Below are 26,533 nucleotides of genomic sequence, written 5' to 3' on the forward strand. Positions count from 1 at the left end.
TATGTATGGTGTGGCAATACAGACAAGCAAAAACCTTCTCTGCTCCTATTTGTCTGCAGAAATTATCTGCAATTTCTTCATTACAGAAATGGGACAAGATAATAGATATGTAATCTCTATTTTTCACCAAGTTTTTTCTCATTAATGTCCAATTGTGGGCAAACTATGTAATTGTTTTACATACATAAGCCCATGATTACTGCATTAATGCTACGTTCAACAACTAACCAATCCCATGTTGCAGAATTCATGTTCAGAAATGATCCAACTTTGTCCAAAAGAGAAGCCGTGACTTAATCTTCATTTATTACCCAAGATATTGCTGGAAACATATTTCCTTGTAGTCAGTGACCTTTTTTCACTTTGTTCCAGGTAGCTCATTTCACTAAAAATCTATTACATGTTTAATAATGTGCCAGACATCTGTAAAATACTATTTTGCAACAATTTTATGAGTTAAAAATTATCTATATGTATAAAGCAATTTTTCTTAAGGCAGCATATTTTCAAATGAGCATTACAGAAAACACATTTCTGTGAGTTTAAATAGAAGGTTTCGTAGAAAAGGGACTTGAGCTAGAAATAGTGGGAAAAGGGGATGCCAGGGTTGGGGGAGAGAAAATGCAGCATCCAAGTTAGTAGCATTTTAGCAAGAGCAAAGAAACAAAATTTAAGATCACTCAAAAAGTCAGTGAATAGTAGGAAGGAAGATTGGCTAGACAGATGGGTCACTGAATCCTAACTAGTGAAACAGGGCTTACAATTTTTAACCAGCAATTAATCCAAGTAGCATTTGAGACTCTGAAAGCAGTATAGACTGAGAAGATGGAAATAGAAAGGAAATAACGTAAGAACAATTAGGGAGGCAGCCTTTTCAAAAAGTGATGCCAGGAAGGGCCTAGACAAGGGTGGTGGCAGAAATGGAAAGGGACACAAATGAGAAACATAAAAAATTTGGCAGGACTTGGCCACTGACTGAATGGTAAGCAGAGGAATATGCCAGGTGAAGTTAACTTTCTGTCTTCACTAGCTTGGAAACCACTGAATCATGATCTAAGTGGGCAAGAATTTGGGGTTAGGGTTAAGGAAGGCTCCAACAATTTTAAATCCCACCCCTCCACCTCCCATCAAAAAAAAGAAAAAGCATCAGTTGAAAGAAGCTGCCCTCAAAATTCTTTGCTGTTCATTTCAGCAACTCTAGGTCTCAGACATCAAGTGACAAGATTTTCTTCTTCCCATCTAAGTTTATAATCATCACATTTACATTACACTTTCAAATAATATCACCATTTCTATTTCATAGGTACAGAAACTTGAATGTTAATTTGATTTGCCCAGAATTACAAAACCTCAGAATCTAGAATCAATTTCTGACTCGAAGTACAGAACTATCCCCAATATTTGAGATGGTTAAATCCACAGCAATCAGTAAAATAAGTATTTCAGATTTTACAGTACAAACTGAACAGAGCAGAGGACCTTTACACTTTGACCTTTCAAGATCTTAGCGGTACTAAGTAGAAGAAAGGCAACACTTATTAGTTTAATTTCATGGATTATCTAGACTAAGCACAAACAGTTATTGAGGCATTTAAGCCCAATTTATAAAGATTTTTATACAGCAAATCTTTCCATATTTTGAAAATGGAATTGACTGGTAAAAAATGAACCATTTAAAACTTTTTAGTTGAGTTTCAAACAATTTAAGAACTGGAAAGATTAGCCATTTTTGGCTCGAAAAGGCTGTGATTTTACAGTATCTGAACAGTAAAGAAATAAAAAAATACAGGGACATGGAAACAGTGCCAGACCTTGAAGAAAAAGGTGATTATCTGAAGCCTTTTCTCCAGAGGAAAAGTTACAAGTTCTTTAATAACCAATTCTCTATATTCTAATCTACTCAAAACTAATAAAAGACAAATATCACTTTATAAAGTTATTCTTATAGGTAATTTCCTTGTGCAAATCATTGTTTAAAAGTGAATTACAATTTATTCCCCATTCCTCAAGGTAGTGCTATTTAGCATATAAATCAGTTTTATGCAGATACTTCATCCTTTGTAAAGATAAAAAAAAAAAAAAAAAACAAAGAATAAGAAAAGGAAGAGCAAGTAGAAACTGACAACACTGGAGATATTGATGGGGCCACAGTAAATTAGGAAGATTGGGGAAGGTGGACACAGGATATTTTTACATGTGAAATGAGGGTGTGGTTACTTTAACATGCTACTATATTTTAAAATAACTTTACAAAGTATTATACAGAAAACTTCCAACATGAAGAAAGCATACAAAAAGAATTGAGTCAAGTCCTCTGGGAGAGGTGTCAATAAAAAGATAAGGAAAATTAAAATCATTATTCTAACTATACTTTTTAAAATCTTCACATACTTCTCTTTAACCAGTTAAACACTGTAAAATCTTTCCTCCAGGTCAAATTCTATAACTTTATTGACATGCTCTACTATACTAACTGCTAAAAGTTCTAAATCAAAGCATTTCAAGAAGTTTTTGAGACAAACAAAATTTAATATATGCACAGTTTTATGTACAATGCAGCATCACACCATGTAGGGCATTTACTATTATTTTATACATTCAGATACTTTTGAAACACTTCTTAAGGCTACAAAACAGAACATAGAAAAATAAACAGGAATATATTGAACACTTACAAAAAAGTGATATGATAAAGAATATAAAGTACTATTTTCCTTTTAACACTTCAAAAGATATATATATGTATGTGTGCGTGTGTGCGTGCGTGTGTGTGTGTCTATATATATGTGTATATATATATATATATATTTTTTTTTTTCTATACAAGTAACATCACAAAGGATCACATCTTCACATGCTTAAAAGTATTATTTTCAGTGTAAGGCTATTATCATTTTTTCATACATATAAGATTTTTTTCTAGTTCTGTAACAATGCAATTTCTATTCCATTCAAGTAAATTCAACCCCAAAGTTGCTGTTGCCCCACAATAAGACATGCACCCACCCCTCAACTAGGATACTCTATAACTGGTGTTTCTGAAAAAACCTATCTTCGGGAAAATGTCCCAATTAGTGAAAAACAAATGGCTGTTGCTACCTGGCAAAATTACTTAGTTCACTGAATTGACATATGGACCATCTATCACTTCAACTGAACCAAACACACAGTAGCATTTGTACATAAAATCTGGGGCAAAACACAGTAAACAAAGATACTGTAGGGTAGCCAAATGTGTACTCTTGGGCTACACTCTTTATGGACCTTTCTTAGTACCCTAAGAGAAAGTCAAAAAGTTTTACTTCATCAAAAACTGAAGGCTAAACAAAAAAGATGCAGTGATTAAATATTGCTAGTTTATGAGATGGCTGATCAAGTTTCTAAGCCAGAAAGGGTTAGAAAGGAACTTTTATTGCACCAGTCTGAAACAAGTTAGAAGTTCATAAGTATTTTAATACAACCACCTTAAGTCACAAAAGAAGCAACTAACACACTAGTGAGAAAGAGAAAAGGGAGATTCAGCCACATAAGCTCTATCACAGTTGGTGGGGTCTGGCAAGCTTTGTAGTTCATAACAAACTACAAGCTTGGGTCTGCCATGTGAGATGAATCAATGTGGATTCGAGGAAGCAGTGTGCAGAATTCCTAAGACACCAACAATATGCTGGTTGGAAAAGAACTAGAATGAAAAACAGCCAATCCTCCCCAGGTCACAAACTTTCTGAGGATACCGGAAAGCTCTGTAATAATAAAAAGGAATGAGGGTAGAAAAACAAGTCACAGAGACAATGCCTAACTGGATAAAAGCTAGTAGGCAAACTTTGGTCAGTACTTCAATAATTTTACTTTAAGATGCAGATTTCTATATATGGAGAAGTCCCATAATTTCCACCTGTAAGTATAAATGATTCCATTCTTCTATACACAAACTTGCTCACATAAGACCACTGTAACTTTGTGCTATCACACATAGAAACTTGTGTGACAACTTGACAAAATAAGTTAAAGTGAAAGAGGAAGGAAATTATACACTTGACTCTAATTTGATCTCAGCTTAAGAAAAAAGTCCCTAAAATTTTAAAAATCCACATCTGTAAGGATTGTTAAATCATATAAGTATTTTTTTTAAAGCAGAGTTTGTTTTTATTCCAGAGGTTACTGAGCAAAGTACCATCTCCTAAAAAATCTCTTTCAACACTGTTTCAATTCTATACCTTAAAAACGGGGCATGGAAAACAGTTCTGTTTTCTTCAGAAACTACAACATAGTCTGGACATTCTATCACCCGAGTGTTGTAAGGCAGCTAGTGATTGTGTAAAAACGAACAATATCCTTTTATAAGCCAATTTTTAAGCATTTCCAGAAGAAGACTGGATGAAAAATTACATTTCCTTGCCTCCTGAGATCAGAACTTTTAGCTTTATTTAAATCTAATAATCTAAACATATTTATAAATGTGGCTTTCATGAAGATTATCTGTAGGCAATTAATAAGCATGGGCTATAAAGGTGATTTTTCTAGCTTTTAACTTTTTTTCCATAATTCAATCATACACAACACTAAAGGAAAAAGACTTTAGTATTACCTTCAGCAACTGTTCTAGCTCACAAAACAGCTGATGTGTTCACCACCAGCTTCTCTAAAGCATTTTTGGGAGCATAAAACAATTAGTAATTAAAGATTTTTTTTTTACCTAGCACCGTCAATAATAAAATGCTATCTTTCAAAGTGCTCTCAAAATTTTAAGTAACAGATAAAATTTAATCACTACTCAAATTGGTAGTATCCGAACTTAAGAATTTGGCTAATTAAAATAGCACAGAGGTAAATAACCATTAATACAGTACAGTAGAGATTCACTAAGCCCAGCTAAGATCTGAACTTTTCTGAAGGTTACAAGGAAAAAAAAAAAAAAAAAAAACATCCATTTCAGTTTACCAAATTCAAATAAATTACACTTTTAAAAAAAGAATTTTCTAATAAAGAAAAAAAAGCCACTACATTAATTTTTGGCTAAGCATAATACATGGCATGCAAAGAGAAATCACTGTTACTTGCATAGCATGGTCTCACTCAAGCTTCCTGATCAAAAAGTAGATAATCTCTTAAACATGAAAAAAGAGGGTATGTTTCACATTGGTATGTACAGATATAAAATATAAACTACAGTTTTTTTTTTGTTTTTTTTTTACAAAGAAACACAGATGACTAATACTGTGTTATTCAGAGTCAAATCTCCAAATAAGGACAGAGTGCAACATGCAAAGGGGACAAATGGGATTACTGGAGGGCCCAGTGAAAGGTTAAAATTAAAAAACAAAAAACACACATTCTCATCACACATTCACAAATGCTACCTAAGGTAACAAGTTGGTTTTAAAATACAAAGCAAAACCCATCTTCTAGCAGCATCCTCTAGAAAGGACTGGAAATCACAGTCATCTTTTTATAGAATAGAGCCAACTATCTGAACATGCATATGGAAAATGATAAACATAACCAACAGTGCATGAAGAACCAAAAACAAAACAAAAACATTAAAAAAAAAAAAAAACCCAGTAGCTCTCCATATAAACTTGTCAAGCTAAAAAAGAAAATTTTCATGTTTATATGTCTCTTCTCACAAAATATTTAGAATCTGTCAGTGCATTAGTGTTAAAGTGGCATTAAAAAATTTCTGCGGTTCTAACAGGTGCAGAATTATTTTCAAAATGCATAGCATCTACATTTCGTTCGAGTAGGCACCATGATATTTACACCAGTGCTAAGAATTCTTGGTGGGAACAGCCATGTCAATGAATTTCCTATTTTTTTCCACAAATATCTATTCTTGCCTGCAATCTCAAGTTCAACAAATCGCTCTAAAATTCAAAAATATACCCTATGAATATTAAAAGAACTATGTACAACATTTCTAAGACACAGGTTAATCGGCTGCCTTATATGAAATATTAAAGAGAAAACATTATTCAAGTTTGACAGATATTGAGATGAAAGGCCTTTGGGTTGGAAGCATATCAAAGACAACAGTGTTGTAGGCTGAGGATTTTTTAGCCCAGTTTATGACTAAGGCATTGCATAATAAAATATACATTTCTATTTGGTGCAATGTTATCTTTTTAGACTCTAAATCATGTCAAACACTATATTTCTGTCATTTCAGTAAACATCGTAAGCATACATTTTCAACACCTTATATCACAAACTCAAACTGTATAAGTTGGGAAAAAACAATACTAACTCTACAATGGTTTATATTAAACAATTTTTTTTTATATTTTACACACTTATTTTCTAGGTTCCTATGGGAGAAAGGGAAGAAGAAAGTGACACTCAAATAACTGAAATCAAACAAATTTTCAATGAAGAGAATAACATAATGCCAGGAATTCATCTGCCCCTAAGTCTCAAGCTGAGGTTACTTGGTTAGGGAGAGAAGCTATTTCCAACTTCAGGATTCGTGTTTCCCTTTATTTAAAAAATAAGACAAACCTTTGGGAACATCAAGCTATTCCACTTTGCAAATGGTTCGTTCTCCCTCTGATACTCTCCAAAAGTCACCATTTCTAAGTGTGCTGTCCCCTGTGACCATCTCCCATGCCTGATCTCCTCCTGTCTCCCCTATATGGTCGCCCTCTAAAGTTCCGATGATACTGATAACCTTCCTCCCTGCTTCTGTTGGGCTGCCCTTTCCAAGACTCTTCACTTCTTGGGTGCTGGTACCCTCCTCTACTAGAAGTGTAGCCCCAGTCATTTTTGTACTTCCTGCCTCCGTATGTCTGATTGTAGAACTGTTTGGATCTACCACTCTTCAGAATACTGGATACTTCATTTTCATCCTCAGAACTCTCTTCCCTTGCTCTCTGTACCCTGTCTACCGAACTAGCCATTGGACTCGCCAAGTGATCAGTGGTCTTGGAATCTTTGACTTTCTCTACTCTTTCTTTAGGATTGGTTACGGTTCTTTTAGTAAGTTCAGATTCTACAGTTAGTGGCAGAGATTCTCTTTCTACATTTAACATCTGAGGATGAAGATGAACCTTCACGTCTACAGAACTAGTAGCAAAAGACTTTTCCCCTTTAGGCATCCTAGGGATCGATTGCTCCGCCTGGCCATCATGCTTACTGCTTACGCTGGCAATGGGAAGGGGGAGCGTTGCTTCACCTCTCACTTCTTGAAATTGATCTGCTGCTGAGATTGAACTACATTCTTTAGAGAGATCTGGGTTTTCCAGGGGATGCTCTAGGGTTCCTTTCTCATCAGGAGGCAGGACCACATTCTGTCTCATTACTGGATTTTCTATGAAACCCTGAAATGGATACCCATACCATAAAGGAGGAAAGAAAGGAGGTGCAATGGGGACTGGCCCTAAAAATGGATTGGGTCCAAAGGATGGCTGTGGAAATATGTTCTTGCCGCCCATTGATTCATCATAATCAGGATGAAGCAACTGTCCAGGGTTCTCAGATTCAATATCGCCCTGATAAGGTATCTGTCCTTGGTTTTCCGACACCTGAGATGTTGGGATAACCAATGGTGAAGAAAATGTTGGAGACCCTGTCTCAGCCTGTGTCCCCCGGTCATTAACATTAGGTTCAGTTGGCATAGAAAAGTGTGCGTCTGTGCGTGCACAGTCATTTTCACTCTGCGATGAAGGAGCATCTGGAAACCAAAGGTTGTGAGGATACACAGGAACTTGAACCTTTGGGTACATCCTGCAAGCAGCTATGTAAGCCTGGTGCAGAGGGTACAAATAAGAATGTGGGGCCCACATAGGACAACTATATGCCTGAAAAAAAAAAGAGAAAAAAGACAACATAATTAGTGTCATGTTTCTTTTGTCTTTAAAAAGCGAACCTATGGCTCAAAAACACTTTATAAAACCACAAAGGAAAGTAGGAAACAATTCTCTAATGTTATACTTTGACTTTTATTACCTCTAGGATTTTAAAGAAAGTCTCTTACTTCAAATCCACATTACCAGTCCTGCCAGTAACAAATGAAAATTTCAGAAAAGGTATAAGAAAAGGGCTACTTCTAATCCCTAGAAGCCACGAATTAAAAAAGTAACAAAAGGAAAATATCTACTTCAGACAGTAACCAGGTTAAACAATAAATAACTAAATGGCTGGCCTTAGCTGGATGTACCATTATTGGCTAACAACATTCTGGATATCAGCCAAAAAACACAGCAGTTCATAATCCTATCTACCCATCTAGAAGAATTTTTTTCATTTATGAAAGCTAGGTAGAATACATGATTACGTCTTCCAAATAACCAGAAGCCCAGAATCTAAAACACAACTATGATAGTACCCCATGTATGCATCCTACTTAATCCTACTGGCTCCAAATGTCCACACTTACTCTATAGTAAAGCCAAAGATCTGTTTGCTGTTCTGGAGCCGAGTTCTCACTTAGTTTCATTGGCAACCCTTGGAAGCACTCTCAAAGAGTCAGGGAAAATGGTGTTGTCAGAGATGAAATCAGTATTTTTTCCCAAAGTCAAACAATAAAAAATTCAATTGCAGTATAATGGAATTGTGTATAGCAAATAGATAACTGATAAATGGGTTAAAGAGCTAATTATTATGGAAAAATATGGATTAAAAACTTTTAAATCCCAAATTAAAAATTAGCTTTTATTTCAAGCAATTTCATTTTCAATTGGGGAAAGTTATTTAAAAATTTTACATAATTACCTTCACACCAAGATTGAAGAAGAACCGTAGAATGTTTTTATCTAAAAAAAGAATACAAGTTCACATATTAAAAGTACACACACATTTACATAGATACACTCATTATGATATAAAATACTGAAGTCATGTCTGCTCAGTAGGTTTCATAATTCTTCAATGCTATTAGTTCTTTTATCTATTACACAAGGAATTTGCTATTGTCAATTTTAGCTTGACCATGATAAGAAAATGGAATCTGTTACTATATGCTAGTAATAGTAAATCTGTGAGTGCCTTCTCCGAGTTATAGCTGATTAAAATGAAGACATTTGTGTGTCTTCCTATTTCTACATACCATTTTTTATTCAATTTTTTTTAAGAAAAAGCCTTCAATATTAACTAAAGTTACATCAACTATGATCCTAAATGGCCAAAATCCTAAATCATATGAAACACTTGTTCTTAATATTAACTGTATAATGTAACACTGGCTGTGTAGCCATTTTCATATCAGTAAGACACATAAAACCACAATTTTCCCAAACACACAGTACCATCGAGTAATCAATATGACTTGTGTCAACTTTAGCTCACTGGGTGTCTAACAAAATAATGTGCTGAAATTTAGTAACTATTAAAGGAATAATAAAATTATTCCTTTGTTTTAAAACATGTTTCACATATTTCTTGACATTTAACAAGAAAAACAACTGCTTATCCTGGTTTATGAAGTGGCTATGACAAACAATCCCAAAATTGGTACCCCCAATTTAAAGAAGAAAACTCAATCATGACTATACCAGTGGTCAATACAAAATCTCTTGCCTCCAAATCTGATGATTCCTCCATTGTCTCATTTTATTTGCCAATTTGACAGAGGAAGCAGCAGAAATATATACAGAAATTCTTGAAAAATAGTTTGTATCTTCCAATATTCCATTCATAGGACTCAATTCTTATGACCTTTTGGCTACATTCTCGTTTAAAACATTTACTTCCTATAGTATTTAAGTGTTCAATAAAGGTTCAGTGACTCTGACTTTCTGATCTAAAAGGTCATTCACTACCATCTCTTCAATTTCCATCTCTACAATACTGTTCTCAAATCTGTATCTTCATCCCTAATCACTCCTGAGCTCCAGTCCCACATGGTAACCTTACATTACATTAAAATGGGAGTCATGTCCCCACCAAACTAAAATTCCTTTTGTTTTAATAGCATCACCATTCTCAATCATCTAGATATACAACACCTTAAGAGTCACTCCCTATTTCTCCAGTATAAAATACAAATTACTCTTATTTGGCATCAGATGACCTATACCACTCCTATTTCATCTTGGGTAATATAATGTAAATTTCTTTAGGATAAGTCTTACTTTCATTTTATTTTTTGTGCTCCCAATGCCTAGCATATAGTGGGTACCTCATAAATACAGTTTAATGACTATATTATATGTAAAAAAACTTCATTTTAATCTATCATTGTACCTTTGCCATTTGCTCACAAGACTAATAAAAAGTAACTCATGTTTTTTCTTTTGTTTTTTTATATAAGAAACTCCTTTATCGGCAGAGACTTCTTCATTTTCTCTTTGTAGCCCCAATAACTAACATAGTGTCTTGCAGACAGAAGACACTTAAATGTTTACTGGATCAGATGAAATCTGATTTTAACTTATATGACATTACAGTCAGATAAACCAAAAAATTATTAGGAACATATAAGGAACATAATTATTAGGACCAGTCTTCATTTGAAGCTAAAATTACAGAATTGAGACATACATTTTTATTAGTACTCACACCAAGATTTGGCAGCATTCAAAAACAACTCCCTTCATTGATAAAGTAACCAGGTTTCTCCATTCCACTGAAATTATACTTGTTACTATTATTTCCCAAATCTGATTCTGCCTTTTTTATAACTTCAAATTAAATCAGAAAAACTTCTCACCTTTAGGTAGATCTTCCCCATTGTGACAAAGTGAATGAGGCGGGGCAATGGCTTGCTCGCCTTTTTCGTTTAAAGGAAACCCTGGGTATAGCGGGTCTTGGTAAAGGCTCAATGTCTGAGGCAAAGGCATCAAAGGTTGATTAACTGCTTGAATTGACATAGGAACAGGAGTAACAGGAGCAGGTGCTAACTGAGCTTGTGACACAGGAGAATCTGGTCCAGAAGTCTGTGTCACAGAAAAAACGGGAATTTGAGCAGAAACACCTAAAAGGAAAGAAAAAATAAAAAATTACTGGAAAGCTTAAAAATAAATTCCAATTTTAAGTGAAGATTTGTGCCAAGACTATAATAACAGAACTTAATAGAAGGTACACTGGCAATGTGTATTCCAGGGATTTTTAACCTAGATTCCATATGCCCTCCAACAAGTTTGTGGAAAACTTTCAAGGGACTCATGAATTTGGAACTTTTTATATTTTGATAATTATAATTCAATATAATTGAATTTCTTTGTAATATTTTGCATACCCTTTTATGCACAGAAAAACATTATTCTAAGAAGGAATCTAAAGGCTTTCCCCTTTGCCAAAAGGGACCATGACCAAAACAAGAACTTCCAATTAACCTCCATCTGAAACATGAATCCTCTAAAAACATTCCTTTGGTAAATGGTACTTCAATTGGTAAGTGAACTCCTTTTCTTTACCACTTCTAATGATAGAGGACTCATTATATCTCAAGAAGTCCAATCAATTTGGACAGCTTTAAATGTTAGAAATGTATCTCTAATACAGATGTCTCGGTGTAACTTCTACCCATAATTCTAGGTAAGTTCTTTGCAGTCAAGTACAACTTTTCTCTCTCATCACATGACACCCTTTAAACTCAATTAGTGAAGGTGTACCTCTAAGATTTTCCTTCTCCAGGCTATAGACACATAGTTCCTATAGCTAATCTTCAAATAAATTTCCTCAGAAGCCATTGATTTCCTCTAGATATATTCTAGAGCATCAATTTTCTTCATAAAAATGGGAAAATGCAATTTCCATGAAGCACAATGAGACCATCACATAACCTATCCTGGATACTATGTTTTTATTCAATCAAAATTTCATTTTTTGTGCTACAGCAGGTAAAAATTTATTTCACAATAAACATCAAATATTACCTACAGAGGAACAAAAATAGAACAAACTTAAATAAATCAAGCACATGATATTAAATAACATACCCTGATGACAAAACTTATAGCCTTATCAATGGGAAGAAATGAGTGCTGCCTTGATTTTCCATTAATGATGAAAATATTGTAGAAGACTTGGTATATATAGATAATTTCACAAAAGTATTTCTTTGTAAATTGTAAAATACTTTGTAAAATATTGCTTTGTAAATAACAAGCATTTATTTTCTCTCTTCAACTGTCTTCCACTCTTCCCCAAATTGAGAAGGAACAGATACTACAATGGAACATGTAATCCCTCAATAATCCTACAAAAGATATTGCAATTAACAAACCCTGTGGGTAGATGAGAAGTACAGGAGCACAGAATCTATAAAATTGCTTGTGCTTTCCCTCATATTTATTCACAATGCTCAGACCCTTTATTCATTTTCAAAAGATAGGGGGAAAACAATATAACAAACTGAAAATACTGATAGTCTTTCCCAACCTGTTGGTCCATAAGTTGTTGGTTCACTTGGCCAGACTGGCACAGTGGCTGGTAAAGAAGGCACTGTGGGAGGCAGATGCACCTCTGAAGGAACTTGAATGGGAGCTGGATTTGCCAATAACACATGCTCTGCTGGATTCTTAAGAAAAGGAAAAGAAAGGAAGAACAGGGTTGGGAGAGACATATATACACATTTCAAAGCACTTCAACCATTTAATATTCACTCAAAGCTGTCTCCTTTTTTCTAAAATAAAAAGGACAGGGAGACAGCGAGGTGGCACAGGGTATAGGAAGACCTTCAAATCAGACCTCAAACACACTTACGAAGCTGTGTGACCCTGGGCAAGTCAAGTAGCCAAGTGCCTTGCAATAAATGAATGAATGAATGAATGAGTAAATAAATGAATGAATGAATAAATGAATAAATAAATAAAAAAATAAATAGATAAATAGGCACAGATGAATTCCTAGAATAATAACAATTCAAAGTTCTTTTAAAAAAACTAAATATTACCTAGTTTAATTCACAAAAACCTATTGCAGAGGTAGAAAAGGCTCACAAAACAAAGATAATTAGACTATAAACTTAAGGCAACACATTAAAGTCCTGTCACTTGAGAATGAGTCCAAGGGGGAAAAAAGGACACAAACTCAGGAATTATTTGTACCTCTGAACTAAAATCAAGAAAATCTCTGAATCAGAAATTTGGATCAATTTCTAAGGGAAAAAACTTCCCGTTTACTGGTAGTTAAAAATGGTCTTCATTTCCCCTAATCCTTTTAAGGAAACAATAGAATTGAGATAGCTCTGGAAAACAACAAAATCATGAACTTTTCATCTCAATTGGTTCAAGTTTCAAGTCTGACTCTCACAATAGTTCATAAGTTATGAGTTTCAGAGGGCCACCAGAGAACCTAGATTAAAAAATAGAAGAAAAATGGCATCCAAATATATTACAGGACTCTTCATTGATGCAGTGAACAAAGTTTTATTTTTCCCATGTGAAATGTAGATGTGGTAACACAACGAATTTGAAAGTTTTCTACTCACACTCAAAGTCCTTAGGCACAAAAATATTTTGGGCATGCTGACTTGTAAATATTACAAAGATCTCATTAAATATGTATATGTCTTCTCTTACAAACTAGAACATGGCAAAAGAATTACTAGCTACAGAACTACTATTTATAAAAGTTGAGAACATGTTCACTTTTAAAAAATAACAAATTACAGATATTTTTGCCCAAGTTTATAAATCACAATAAACCTCATGTAACACAAAATCAAAATTCAGATTTAAGAGAATATTTTGGAAAAACCAAAAATATGCATACTTGTTCAGCAGGAGATGGACCCTCAATCTTCTTTGATTTTAAAGGTGAAGCTGGTGGACATTTTTCATCATCTTCAATATTCTTTGGAAACTAAACAGAGTGATTTTATAATTTAGAATTCCACAATATACATTCTAATATCTTCTAACACTTATCAACAAAGTCTATCTTGAAACCTCACAAATATTACCTTCTCAAAAATATTTAAAGGGTATTATTTATAATCTATTATACTTAGTGTGTCAGGAGATTGTAGGATAACACCAGAAAAGTTTTATTTCAAGACCACTTGGAAGAGTGTTGTGGGAATACGGCTCCACAAGTTTTATGCTATTCTATGAAGTTTTAATTCACTTTGTTATAGACTACTCTTACAGATAAATATCTAGCCATATTTCTTAGATAAGTCAATATAGCCTGAAAAACATTCTGCCCCAACTTTACCAAATTTCTAAATGTTTCACATTCTTTTCCTCTTCTACATCTTCCAGCTAATTACCCTTCAACTTTACTTCATCTCATTTTCAGATCTATTCCTTGCCACTTACATTCCAGCTCCTACAATAGCCTCTAACCTCAACCAGCTTGAGTATGTTAAAAAAAAAAAAAAATGGGGATAGGCTCTGAGGACTGGAACAAGTTGGACAAGTTTTCACCTTCCTGAGTCTGTTTCCTAGACTGTCTAACTTCCAAATCCCTTATAGCTATCAAGCTGTAACTTCTGAGTTAAGGCAGAAAGCAGGGGACTCGAAGCCCAAATAGTGCCAAATAGTGATTCAACAGAGTAAAACAAGGCAGTGACAGTGAGAAGCTACCCTCTCTCCCCCTGAAACAGCAAATGTATTGCTATTTATGGTAAATCAATTTTAAAGAGTTTTTAATTTAGAAAATTTTCAGAAGTAACAAAAATATTCCTCCATAGTTTTTACTTAATTTGCACCTGGAATTCTGAACCTAGTATAATGAATGACAACAACTCTATATGAAACAAATATAAAAGTAAACAAAGATAACTGCCAACAGCAGAAATGTTTCATTAACTCCCGAGTTCTCTAAAACAGATGCATGGCCTTGAATCCAAAGGAATAGGTGAAAGCTTCATTTGGATAAAGAACAAGTATTGAAGGCTAAGGGGAAAAAATGACAAAATAAAATTAAGTTCAACAAATTATTTACCTCTGGTGTGCTTGCCTCAAGTTTCTGATCCAAGTGTATCTGCCTGGGGTTTGAATCTGGAACCCACAAAAAAAAATTTTGAATGGCCACAAGTAAAATCTGTAAATTTAATGACAAGAATGCTAACAGATTAAGATGCTGAAGTAAAGGGAAATAATTCAATCTGATAAATTACTAGCTTAAGAAATTTAAAGTGTAAATTATTTTGGTTGTTTTCATCCAAGAATTTTCTAGAAACTTCTCTGTTTCGGGTTATTCGTTTATATAACAAATCTGAATTCTATCCAAGGAATCAGGTAAAGTGACATGAGGGACACAAAGATAAGATAGCTCCTATCCCACAGAATGTAAGTCTAACAGAAGATAAGATGTATAGGAAAAATGAGATATACAAAGTGCTAAAGGATTTCTCAACAATGATTACTGATAGAATGGGAAAGCTTCCTTAGGAAATAACAGGGTGGAGGGTATATTACCTAACAGGAACAATACAAAGCAAAAGGTGAGTAGCTTCAAAGTATTAATTGAAAAGTAACAGTTTATTAGGCTCTCTAGTACATATTAAAGGAAGTAAGATAAAGTGGAAAAAAAGTTAAAATGGGATAATAGCATCATCTGATTCCCAGAGTTACTGTGAGAATCAAATGAAACAGTAAAAACAGAAAGTGCTTAGGGCATAGATGAAGCTTCATGAATTCATAAACATGTCTCCCCTCCTTCACCACTCTCCTTAAATACCAAGGTAAAAAAACTAGAAAGATATTTGGAGGCAAAATGGATCAGTCAACAAGCATTTACTGATCATCTACTATAAAACAGGTACTGGATACGGCAGTGGGGATGCAAAAATAAAAATGAAAGAAACATATGTACAAAACACACAAGAAGAACACTAAGAATTTACATTTTAAATACAATAAAACCTTACTTTAAAATGTAAACACCATCCTTAGCTCCCACATTAGAAACCCCTGATTCAGAGAATGCCTTTGAGTAGAAGATGGCTCTAAAGCTGATCTCTGAAGTAAAGGAGTGAGAACAACAAAAGTGCTGGTATGGGCTGGGAGAGGGACCCAATGCCCAAGCACAGGCAATGAAGATTCCCGTGTGAGAAACAGGGAGGCCAGGGAGGCAAGGCTGGGCAGGGTCTGAGGTTACACAACGCTTTAAATGCCCTTAAATGCAATCCAGGGAAGATTCCTTCTACTCCAAGGCCCATGACAACCTCCATGACAGAGAAGAGGGTAACTTGTTCTAGGCAACCAAAAGGAAATAGAAACTTTGGTAGGAAACATACTGACCCTCAGGTGATGTTTACCAGCAGACAATGACTGTGACTCTGGCTTAGAAGAAAAGTGGAAGCTGCATTCATAGATATGGGAGTCATGCAACATAGTTGCAAGAAAGGATAGGACATGGAGGAAGGTATTAAGAGAAGAGAAAGTAGTTAAAAAACAAAGCCTTGGTGGATCTATGTATTAAATGGACAGAACAGTAATGTGAGATTGTGTGTACGTAAATATGTACATACACACACATGTGCACACTTGCTTAATGAAAAAGAACCTGTGAATTTAAACCAGGCAATAATTCAGTCATCTGTATTTGCTAGTGCTAGGCCTGGAGCCAGAAAGACAAATACAAATATTACTCCAACACTTATTGATTATGTGAGCCTGGGTAAATCATTTACTCTGTTTGCCTCAGTATCCTCATCTGTAAGATGGAGATTATAATAAAAGCACCTACTTCCCAGGGTGGTTGAGAAGCAAGTGAGATAATTATAACGTGCTCCTAACAGTGCCTGCTCTTTCTAGTAGTAGATCTTTTACAAACATGAGCAAATGTCGTTGTTAATTACCCCCACCACGATGACAATATACCTTTATCTCTTCGTTCTTCTGCATCAATTCTTCGCCTTCCTTTTCTCTCACTCCCATGTGGTTTTCTCTGCATACAAGTATTACTGGTCTGAACAGCTGCCTGCCCAACAGATGAGCTCTTAAAAATGTATATAAACAAAATCCTAGTTAAAATTTTAACTAAGAACGCATGTGAAATTTTTGCTTCTAACTTTTCAATCCAACTGTTTCCACTGATACTATATCTGCTGTGAGTCCAACACAAAACAGGAGGCCCTGATTTGGACCACTTCACCCACACAGATAAAATATTACACATACAGAAAAAATTAATAAAGCACAACAAGATATCTAAGCCTATGGAAAAATGAAGGCTGCGGCATTAAAGTAAGTAGAAAAGCTTCTCTGATCATATCAAAAATGCTTATCAGTTTGTTAATATAAAAAGAACTCTTCCTATCTAGTAAGGAAACTCTAATTCTACACATTGCTCCCAAGAGGCAGTCATGAGCTTTTTGAGAACCACTACTCTAGATTATGATCATTTTATGTTCTAGTTGGATGGTGCTCACCAGATTCAAGAGAACTTTTTTTTTAAAACAAGATCCCTAAATTGAGAGTTTGGGGAAAGAATGCTGAATATTGATGAGCAGCTAGAACTACAGCGCATATTTCATTCAACAGGAACTGCCTAAATAAACACATCTCAAATAAACTTCGAAGACAAGCCACACTAATAATTTTAGTTTGACTATAACAAGCATGATAGCATGTAAATGCCCAAACACCAGTTGTCCTCTTCAAAGGTATCCACATTTATTTCAAAAGTGCTATAATCCTGTAATAGGTATTCCAAAATAATTTTTAAAAACCTGTGAAAGCCCTTGAACAATTTCAAAGGAGATTAAGTTTTTTGTTTCAAAGAATGAATTTTTAATCTTCAGAAAGAGATAAAAGCCATTTGGAGATAAGTCTGTGAATAAAGTGAACAAGTTGGAATATTAATGAGACATGATTTAATACATCTTATGGCTAAAAATACTTTCAAATGCCAAAATGTGTGTTGGTTATCAGTAGAGTAAGACCATAAGCTCTTATTTACAACCCTGAAGAATGAGAGAATATGTAAACTGGCTTTTTAAAAAAATCAATCTTGTACTTCAGGCGTGTCTGACTGAATGCCAATTTTTTTACTTCATAATTAAGAGCTTTGGACTAGGATTCAGGGTGCTTAGGTTCTATTTCAGAACTTGTCATAAGTTAATTCTGAAATTTTAGGAGAAAGTTATTCTACACTTCAGGACTGGTACTCAGTCCCTCATTTTTTATAAATGAGGTAGTTACATTAGATTATGGTTAAGATCCCTGCTAAGTCTAGAATTCTATGATCACATGAAAGAAGAAATATGTGAGGAAAAACTGAGAAATGAGAACTCTTTTCATTATTGTTTATACGTACAGAGAGGGCTGGAAAAGCCTGTTCGTCTCTGTGCTGAATTTCATACAATAAACGTGATTCTTCAAAAGCTTCCCTTTCTCTTCGCTCCTCTGGAGAAAGGCCAAAATGACTCCCATCTCTGCCAATGTGGTCTGAATCCTCAATTCTCTCACGTTCTACTTTTCTGTAAGGGAAATTTTGGTTATTCAAAAAAGCTGGTAAAACAGACCGAGTTCCAAAAACCACTCTTTGTAACACACAGCAAAAGTTGAATTCTCACTTTTTTTCATTCTGATGTTCAGTATTCATCTAGCTTCCCTGAGTGTTCTTTTTTTTTAAAAAATAGCTTCTTATTTACAAAACATATGCATGAGTAATTTTTCAACACTGACCCTTGCAAAATCTTCTGTTCCAACTTTTCTCCTCCTTCAATCCAAAATATGTAAACATACTTATACAGTTATCTTGCTGTACAATAAAAATCGGATTTACAAAGAAAAAAACCTAAGAAGGAAAACAAAAATGCAAGCAAACAATAACAGAAAGAGTGGAAATGCTATGTTGTGGTCCACACTCATTTCCCATAGTTCTTTCTCTGGATGTAGCTGATTCTCTTCTTTACTGAACAACTGGAACTGGTTTGAACCATCTCATTGTTGAAGAGAGCCCTGTGTGTTCTTTAAAAAAAAAATTTTTAAAGTGAACTTGCCTAAAATTAATCTAAATTTAAGACAAAAAATTTTAGAAGAAAACGTATCTTTTAAAAAACTTTTCTACAGCATTAAATCCTTTTTATACAGTTATTAAATACTAACTGCTTTAATTTTGAGGCGAACAAGTTCAAATCTCAAACTCAAATGTAACACTTGCACTAAGAAATGTTCTGTAAATATACTTTAAATTCGAAAAATGTAAAAACCATATTTGTTAGTTTGTCACTACACCACCAAGAAAGAGTACATATTTGCAAATGAAGATGATATAGACATTAAAATCCCTAAAGAAAAAAAGGGAAAGAAAAACAAATACCCTTATATGTACAGTACTGTAATTTTTTTTGATCCATTCCTGTGATTTATCATGTGAGGGCAATTTCCTGAGTGTAAAAGAATTATACCACTTCAATTAAGTACCACAATCAATGGTCTATGGTCATAATGAGTTTCCTTATTAAGAAAATTAACCAGGTCTTCTTTCTGACTTTAAATCCTGCCCCATTAACACACTCTGTAATATAAAAATGGTTCACTATAACCAAATTTATTTAAAATCCCAGTATCAGTGATTTAAGGATATCTATAGACCAAAAGAGTTTTGGGCAATGACAAATTACTGTCCACAATGGTTGGACCAATAGTGTATTGTGTACCTGTTTTAATCACATCCTCTCCAGGATTTGTTTATTTTCACCAACCTGATGAGTGTGAGATAGTTACCTCAAAGCTGTTCTAATTTGAATTTCTCTTAGTGATTTATATTATTTTTCATATATCTACTGATAGCTTTGATACTTTGTTCTAAAAACTGCATAGCCATCTCCTTTGACCATTTGTCAAATGGTGAATGGCTCTTATTTTTATAAATCTGACTGTTACCTACATATTTTAGAAACGAGACTTTCATTGCTATGAAATTTTTCCTGATTTTCTTCTGATCTCGGCTACTTTGGTTTTGAGTGAAACTTCTAAATTTCAAATAATCAGAATTATACATTTTATTTGATGGTAATGTAAGTTTGCTCAAGAATTTCTCTCCATCAACAACAATACTATATGATGATTAATTCTGATGGGCCTGACCATCTTCAGCAATGAGATGAACCAAATCAGTTCCAATGGAGCAGTAATGAACTGAACCAGCTACACCCAGTGAAAGAACTCTGGGAGATGACTAAGAACCATTACATTGAATTCCCAATCCCTATATTTTTGCCTGCCTGCATTTTTGATTTCCTTCACAGGCTAATTGTACAATATTTTAGAGTCCAATTCTTTTTGTACAGCAAAATAACTGTTTGGTCATGTATACTTATTTTGTATTTAATTTATACTTTAATATATTTAACATGTATTGGTCATCCTGTCATCTTAGGGGAGGGGATGAGGGGAAGGAGGGGAAAAATTGGAACAAAAGGTTTGGCAATTGTCGATGCTGTAAAATTACCCATGCATATAACTTGTAAATAAAAAGCTATTAAAAAAAAGAAGAAGAATTTCTCTCCAATCCAAATCTAAAGTAATTTCTTCCATATTCCACTGGTGTATATATCCTTTCTACAAACATATGTCTATTTTGAGTATATGTACAAATGTGGGTCTATATAGCTTAAGTTTCTGCCAAAATTCCTTTTCAATTTTCCCAACAGTTTTTGTCAAATATTAAGCTTTTGCCCCAAGAACAACTAGGTGATAGAGTGAATTGATTACTGCCTTGTAATGAGGAAGGCTCATCTTCCTCAGTTCAAATATGGCCTCAGACAATTAGACATGTGATCCTGGGCAAGTCATTTAATTATCCCTGTTTGTCTCAGTTTCCTCATCTAGGCTGAAGAAGGAAATGATAAACCAGTGTCTTTGCCAAGAAAATCCCAAAAACAGGATTACAAAGAATAGGACCAATGAAATGACTGAAATAGAAAAATTCTTGCCCAAGGATTGATGAGCTTATTGAACACTAAGTTATTATGCTCATTTGTTTCTCTATATAATATACCTAATCTTTGCCACAGTCAGGCTATTTCTTATCCAGTATCAGACAGTTTTGATGATTAACCACTCTGTTGTGTAGGTTGAGATCTGGTATTATTAGGGCACCTTCCCTTACTTTTTCCCCCCTTGATATTTCTGATCTTTGTTCTCCCACAATAACTTTACGATTTCTTTTCTAGTTTTATAAAGTCATTTTATAAGTTTCATTACTATGATACCGAAAAAATAAAATAATTTAGGTAGAATTATCATTTTTTATTATAGTGCAGACTATTCATGAGCAATTAATAATTCCCTAATAATCTAATCTTTTGTTTGTGTGAAAAATGTTTTTAGATCATGTTGATATAGTTCCTGGTTATCCCAAATATTTTATCCTCTATACCAGGGGTCCTCAAACTTTTTAAATAGGGGGCCAGTTCACTGTCCCTCAGACTATTGGAGGGCCAGACTACAGTAAAAACAAAAGCTTTGTTTTGTGGGCTTTAAATAAAGAAACTTCATAGTCCTGGGTGAGGGGGATAATCATCCTCAGCTGCCACATCTGGCTCGGGCATAGTTTGAGGACCCCTGCTTTACACAGTATTGCAACTAATTATTCATTAAATATTTAGTAAGTAAAAGTCACTTGTAAATCCACTAGTCTTGATGGGTTGTGGTTTGTTTGTTTGTTTGTTTGTTTTTTTTTGCCCCCTCTTTAGGGAAGTTCAATTCATTTTTCTAAAATAAGATTATCTAGGCATGATTTTAAATTTTGTAAATGTTAATTCACTTCAGTTAAGATTTTAAACTTTACTGGTATCTACCTGGGAAAAATAGCTCCTAATAATTTTATCTCATTATCATTAGATGTGAATGCAATTTTTTTCTTCATTTTTGATATTGGTAATTTGGTTTTCTTATTAGCCAATCCCTCTTCTTCCCAATAAGCTTCCAGTTTTATTAGTTCAATTTAAAAAAAAAACACTTCAGTTTATTGATCTCTCCTGATTTTCAGAATTTCTATTTTGGTGTTTAACTTGGGGTTTTTAAGTTGTTAACTTTCTAACTGTTTTTAGTTCAATGTCCAATATGTTGATCTGCTCTCTTTTACTGATGTAATAACATTTACAAAAACTTTCCCTGAAGTATGACTTTGGCTGTATCCAACAAATTTTGACTCCCTGCTATCATCACTTTTAATGAAATTAACTGTTTCTATGATTTGTTTTTTGGCCCACTCATTTTGTAGGATTAGATCAGTTTGTTTAGTTGTTTCAATTATGTCTTATTGGAATAATTTGCCCATTTCTTTCTCCAACTCATTTACAGGAAACTGAGACAAACAGGTTAAAGGTGACTTATCCAGAAGTATATAATATCTAGAGCTAAATTTGAACTCATTAAGATGATTTTTTCCTGACTCCAGATCCACTGCTCTACCCACTGAGCCACTTAGCTGCCCTCATTAGATTTAGTTTCCTTAAACTAATTTTTGATTTATTCTTCAAAAAGTAGTTCATTGAATTTACTACATTATGACCAGAAAAACATGCACTTAATGAAATATTTCTAAGTGGCTCAGTGGACAGAGCAATGGACTTGGAGTAATCTTCTCATTTTTTAAGTTAGATTTATAGTTAAAGGGTTTAAACCAAGGTCTCCCCAAACTACTATACTTTTATTTTCTATTTTCTCTTGCAATTCATTTAACTTTTTCCTACACTGGCATGTAGATTGCTAATGAATCCTTTTCCTTCAAGGATTTAGATGCTACATGCAATCTACATTTCATTTATTCTGAGACCAAAAAATTTTTAACACTTTACATCAAGTGTCAAACTGTAAATTATCCCTGCAACTCCCAAATGCATTTAAATCAGATTAAAATATAGTTGGTAATTATCAAATTAAATAAAACATGCATATATTAATATGTGGTTTTCTAAGCCAATATGCATTCATAGGGATCCTCATGTATAGTTTGGTGGCCTCTGTTTCTATTTGAATTTGACAACACTCATACTTTAAAAACAAAGATGAAAACTGTGAGTTAAAAAAATTATGGGCTAACAGTACTAAATTAAGCTTTGGCAACTATTTTTTTAAAAATTGGCATGCACTTAATTTAAATCACCTGGTATTAAATTTAAACCAATATACATTCAAATTTGCCAATGCTGATTATTACTCCATTACTAGCATTTCTAAGTAAGATTGTAGTAGGACTGACAGTAATATCCACAAGGTTTATAAAATGTTTTTTAAAAAAGGATCAAAAACTAGAAACAAACCTGAAATATTACCTAACAAGTGACAATGCCCTTCTGCTTTACTTTGCCATAAATGTTAAAGATTTTCCAAAATCTTACTAAGTATGGTTTTTTTTTTTTGCCAAACATCTAAAACCCTGCATTTTAACTGAAAATATTTACCATTTTAGTCCTCTGATGAATATGTAACTTGATCCAATAATATTAGACTACAATTATGTGTTCCATAGGTTCACACTAGAGGACCACACATACACATTTTAAAAATATTTCTTTGATTTGTTTTACTTTGGCTCTGGTCCTTAGCAATAAATGTTGCTGCCTGCTAATATACCCCACATGCCCTGCCTCCTATTGCCTTCAAAGTCAATTTTAATTGTTCAGAGACCAATGTTATAAAACTCACAGGCCATACAAATACCACTGGGAAGGAGAGAGGAAGAGGGAGAGGGAGAGGGAGAGGGAGAGGGAGAGGGAGAGGGAGAGGGAGAGGGAGAGGGAGGGAGAGAGGGAGGGAGAGAGAAAGAGAGAGAGAAAGAGACAGAGACAAAAAGACATGAGACAGGGAAAGAGGAGTCACAGAAAGAGAGAATTTTTTTTTTATTTCCGGGAGAAGTTTCAAATAGTTAAAGAAGTGCTATAACTCCCCATAAGCAATTCAACCTATTCTCCTCTTCCTCCAGTTTTAATAAGTCTTTTTTCAGTTATCAAGGTAAGTACACATGAGTTCAATAGGTTGCCCATCTCGTGCAAGTCATATTCTACATAATACATCATTCTTATGGGTGGATAAAACAAACCCTTTCGAATGATTATGCAATTCTTTGTATAAAAAATTCTGCACTGTTGAAGTAGAGAACTTCACCACCTTTAGGGGAATCATTCTTTTACTTGAATTCTGTGCTATTTCTCCTTTAAAACACAACTTTGGTAAGCATTCTTTTGGCTTTTTGCCTCACTCATGATAAGTAAGTTAAAGCTTTGTATCTCAATAAATCTTGCATAATTTTAATGCTTGCAAAGGAAACACCTTTTGGAATTTAGAAGGCTTTCAAGGAGGTATTTTACTTTAGTGAATGAAAAGTTTCTTTTTTTGTAATTAAAAAAAAAAAAGGAGGATTTTGTTTAATGACAAAAATCTAATCTTTCTTATTACTGCTTTGGACTTCAGACTGTTCCTAAAAATATCGTTGTCAAGGATGCCTTCATTGCATAGATCTTTACTGTGGTTCAGCATTTACTACACCTAGAGCCAAATATTAATATCCCAAAGAAAACATTCATGATTTATAGGAAGCTTCTCTGTGGTCTCTCTTTCACTGCTTATCCCGACACCCATATTTTCTAACATTTTTTAATGTCATCATTCACATGACCGAAGTCAGTGGGTATCATGAAATATGCTGATATCAACAGATATCAATGTAAAGATTAGAAATATTTTCATGTTGCTACTTCTGTGCAAATACTTAACAAGATCATGTAACCTGATGCTATCATATATGCCTCCTTTCCAACTCTTTAGAAGAGGGGTCCTTTGTTTTAAGAATGGACAAAGAAAAAACTGGGTATTAAAAAGGACTAATAAGCCAAAACAAAACATATTAATACAGAGCAAGCAAAATAGGTGAAACCTCATACTTTTGACCTACAAACTAAAACAGATTAAGACATTACATATTTTATATAATGTTCAATAGATCCTTAAAAGATAGAGGTTTTTTTAAAATTACTTTTATATTTTAATGGAACATTGTGAAAAATGACAGTATACAAAGCACTTTCAGAAATGTAACTAAGTGGAAACAGTGTTCTATATTAAATTAATTTTTCTTATATTATCACCTGATTTTAATTCTCCAATTGGCTACCTAAAAATGTTGCATATTCTTCTGTAAAGAATGCAATACCATATAACCCCCAAACTTGAGCAAACATTTTGTGTAGTCCAGTACTTCTAATCAATAAATTCTAGTGGCTCTATTACCTCCTGAACTAAATACAAACTTTTGATGCTTAAAACACTTCACAACTTGCTCAAATTTACCTTTCTAGGCTTGGATTTCTCCCCTTCACACACGTCAGTCTGACGAACTTGCCCTCCCCCCCCCCTTCACTATTGCTCACTTAATATTATGTTCCATTTCCAATCTCTGTATAAACCAAACTACTAGAATTCCAAAATTAATTTATAAAAAAGGTAATATTTCAAAAAGTAAACAAAAATTCTAGAACTCCTGTTATATAATCAATTCCTCTCTCATCCAGAAAAATGTCAAGTTTTAGAAAGGAAAAAATTTGGGGAGAAATTTTTTTTAAATCTCTAACAAGATTAAAGATTACCACAAAGAAATGAAATTGTGAAATTTCAAAAACTTCTACTCTTGTAATAAAGGATTTTTAAATCACAAAAAATAACTTATTTTCTATTTATTTTGAATCAAAGCTTTACCTGAGAATCTGTGAAGAAGTCCTGCTCTGTGTTTTGTGCTCATTTGAGGGCAACTGAGACTGTAACCCAGAAGACTGGCATGAATATGTATGCTGCCGAGTTCCTACATGCTGAAGTCGAGGAGGTAGTGTTGATGGGGTTTTTATTGGCTTATTTGGATTCTTTGGCCCTCTGCAATCTATGTCTGTGACAAAATCCAAGAAGAAAGGTGTAATAATTCCAGCAGAAAACTCTATGACTCATGAAAACTGAAAGAAGAGAATAACAGATGGCATGAGAGGAGAGAGGAGGTTCTTACCAGGTTGAAAATGCTGTCCACCAGCAGCAGGTTTTTTCATCTTCTTTCCCGAAGACACCATATTCCAACCTTCTGTAGAAGATGCCTGCTGAAGAGATTTCAGGCTCTTTTGTGAGGAACGTCTTAGAGGAACAAAAAGAATGAAAAAGATGTTATGTAGGCTATTTTAGTTGGAATTTTTAAAAGGCAGCATCTTCACATTTTATTTTTAGTTGACTACCACCCCCCCAAATATGAAATTTTACTAATTTGCTGTTTGTAGGGGGGTAGTTTAAAGTTAGAACTCAGTAATTTTAAAAACTATATACCAGTTCAGATGTGCTTAAGTAGTTTCCATAATAAATTTTCATAGTTTAATAGTACAAAATAAAATTGAAATACTAGACAACCACATTAACAAAAAGTTAACAGCACATTTTTGAACTTAACTGTGCTATCGAGTCAAATTGAAAAGTGACAATCAGAAAATTTATTTTAAAAAATAGCTAATGATATTTTGATGTAAGACCACAAATTGTGACAATATGTGAATAAGTATTCCGTACATTACTCACTACAAAGTTGCATTAGAGTTCTCCTTTTTTAAAAGTTTGGCAGAGAATCTGTCAATGTGAAAATCAATCACAATTTCTTTTCTCTTTAGCCTTAAGTAATGACACTCTTAAACAGATGTTGTTGTACAGCCAATTTTGATCTTTAG

General features: G+C 33.9%; 1 protein-coding gene across 3 annotated transcripts in view; it reads right to left on the reverse strand.

The window, feature by feature from the left end:
* Positions 1-2,958: 2,958 nt before the first annotated feature.
* The window catches only part of OTUD4 (OTU deubiquitinase 4), a 47,610-nt gene continuing 24,035 nt past the window's right edge, over positions 2,959-26,533 (reverse strand). For all 3 annotated transcript variants that reach the window (XM_031943122.1, XM_031943123.1, XM_031943124.1), the window contains 10 exons: positions 25,834-25,955; positions 25,536-25,719; positions 18,145-18,307; positions 16,707-16,824; positions 14,824-14,879; positions 13,648-13,737; positions 12,313-12,451; positions 10,640-10,903; positions 8,704-8,744; positions 2,959-7,790 (listed from right to left, as the gene is read on the reverse strand). In XM_031943122.1, the coding sequence (XP_031798982.1) occupies positions 6,567-7,790; positions 8,704-8,744; positions 10,640-10,903; positions 12,313-12,451; positions 13,648-13,737; positions 14,824-14,879; positions 16,707-16,824; positions 18,145-18,307; positions 25,536-25,719; positions 25,834-25,955 (2,401 nt within the window). In that variant the 3' untranslated portion in view covers positions 2,959-6,566. The remainder of the gene's footprint in view (positions 7,791-8,703; positions 8,745-10,639; positions 10,904-12,312; positions 12,452-13,647; positions 13,738-14,823; positions 14,880-16,706; positions 16,825-18,144; positions 18,308-25,535; positions 25,720-25,833; positions 25,956-26,533) is intronic.

Source organism: Sarcophilus harrisii, chromosome 6, assembly GCF_902635505.1.
Source record: "Sarcophilus harrisii chromosome 6, mSarHar1.11, whole genome shotgun sequence".
Lineage (NCBI taxonomy): Eukaryota > Metazoa > Chordata > Mammalia > Dasyuromorphia > Dasyuridae > Sarcophilus > Sarcophilus harrisii.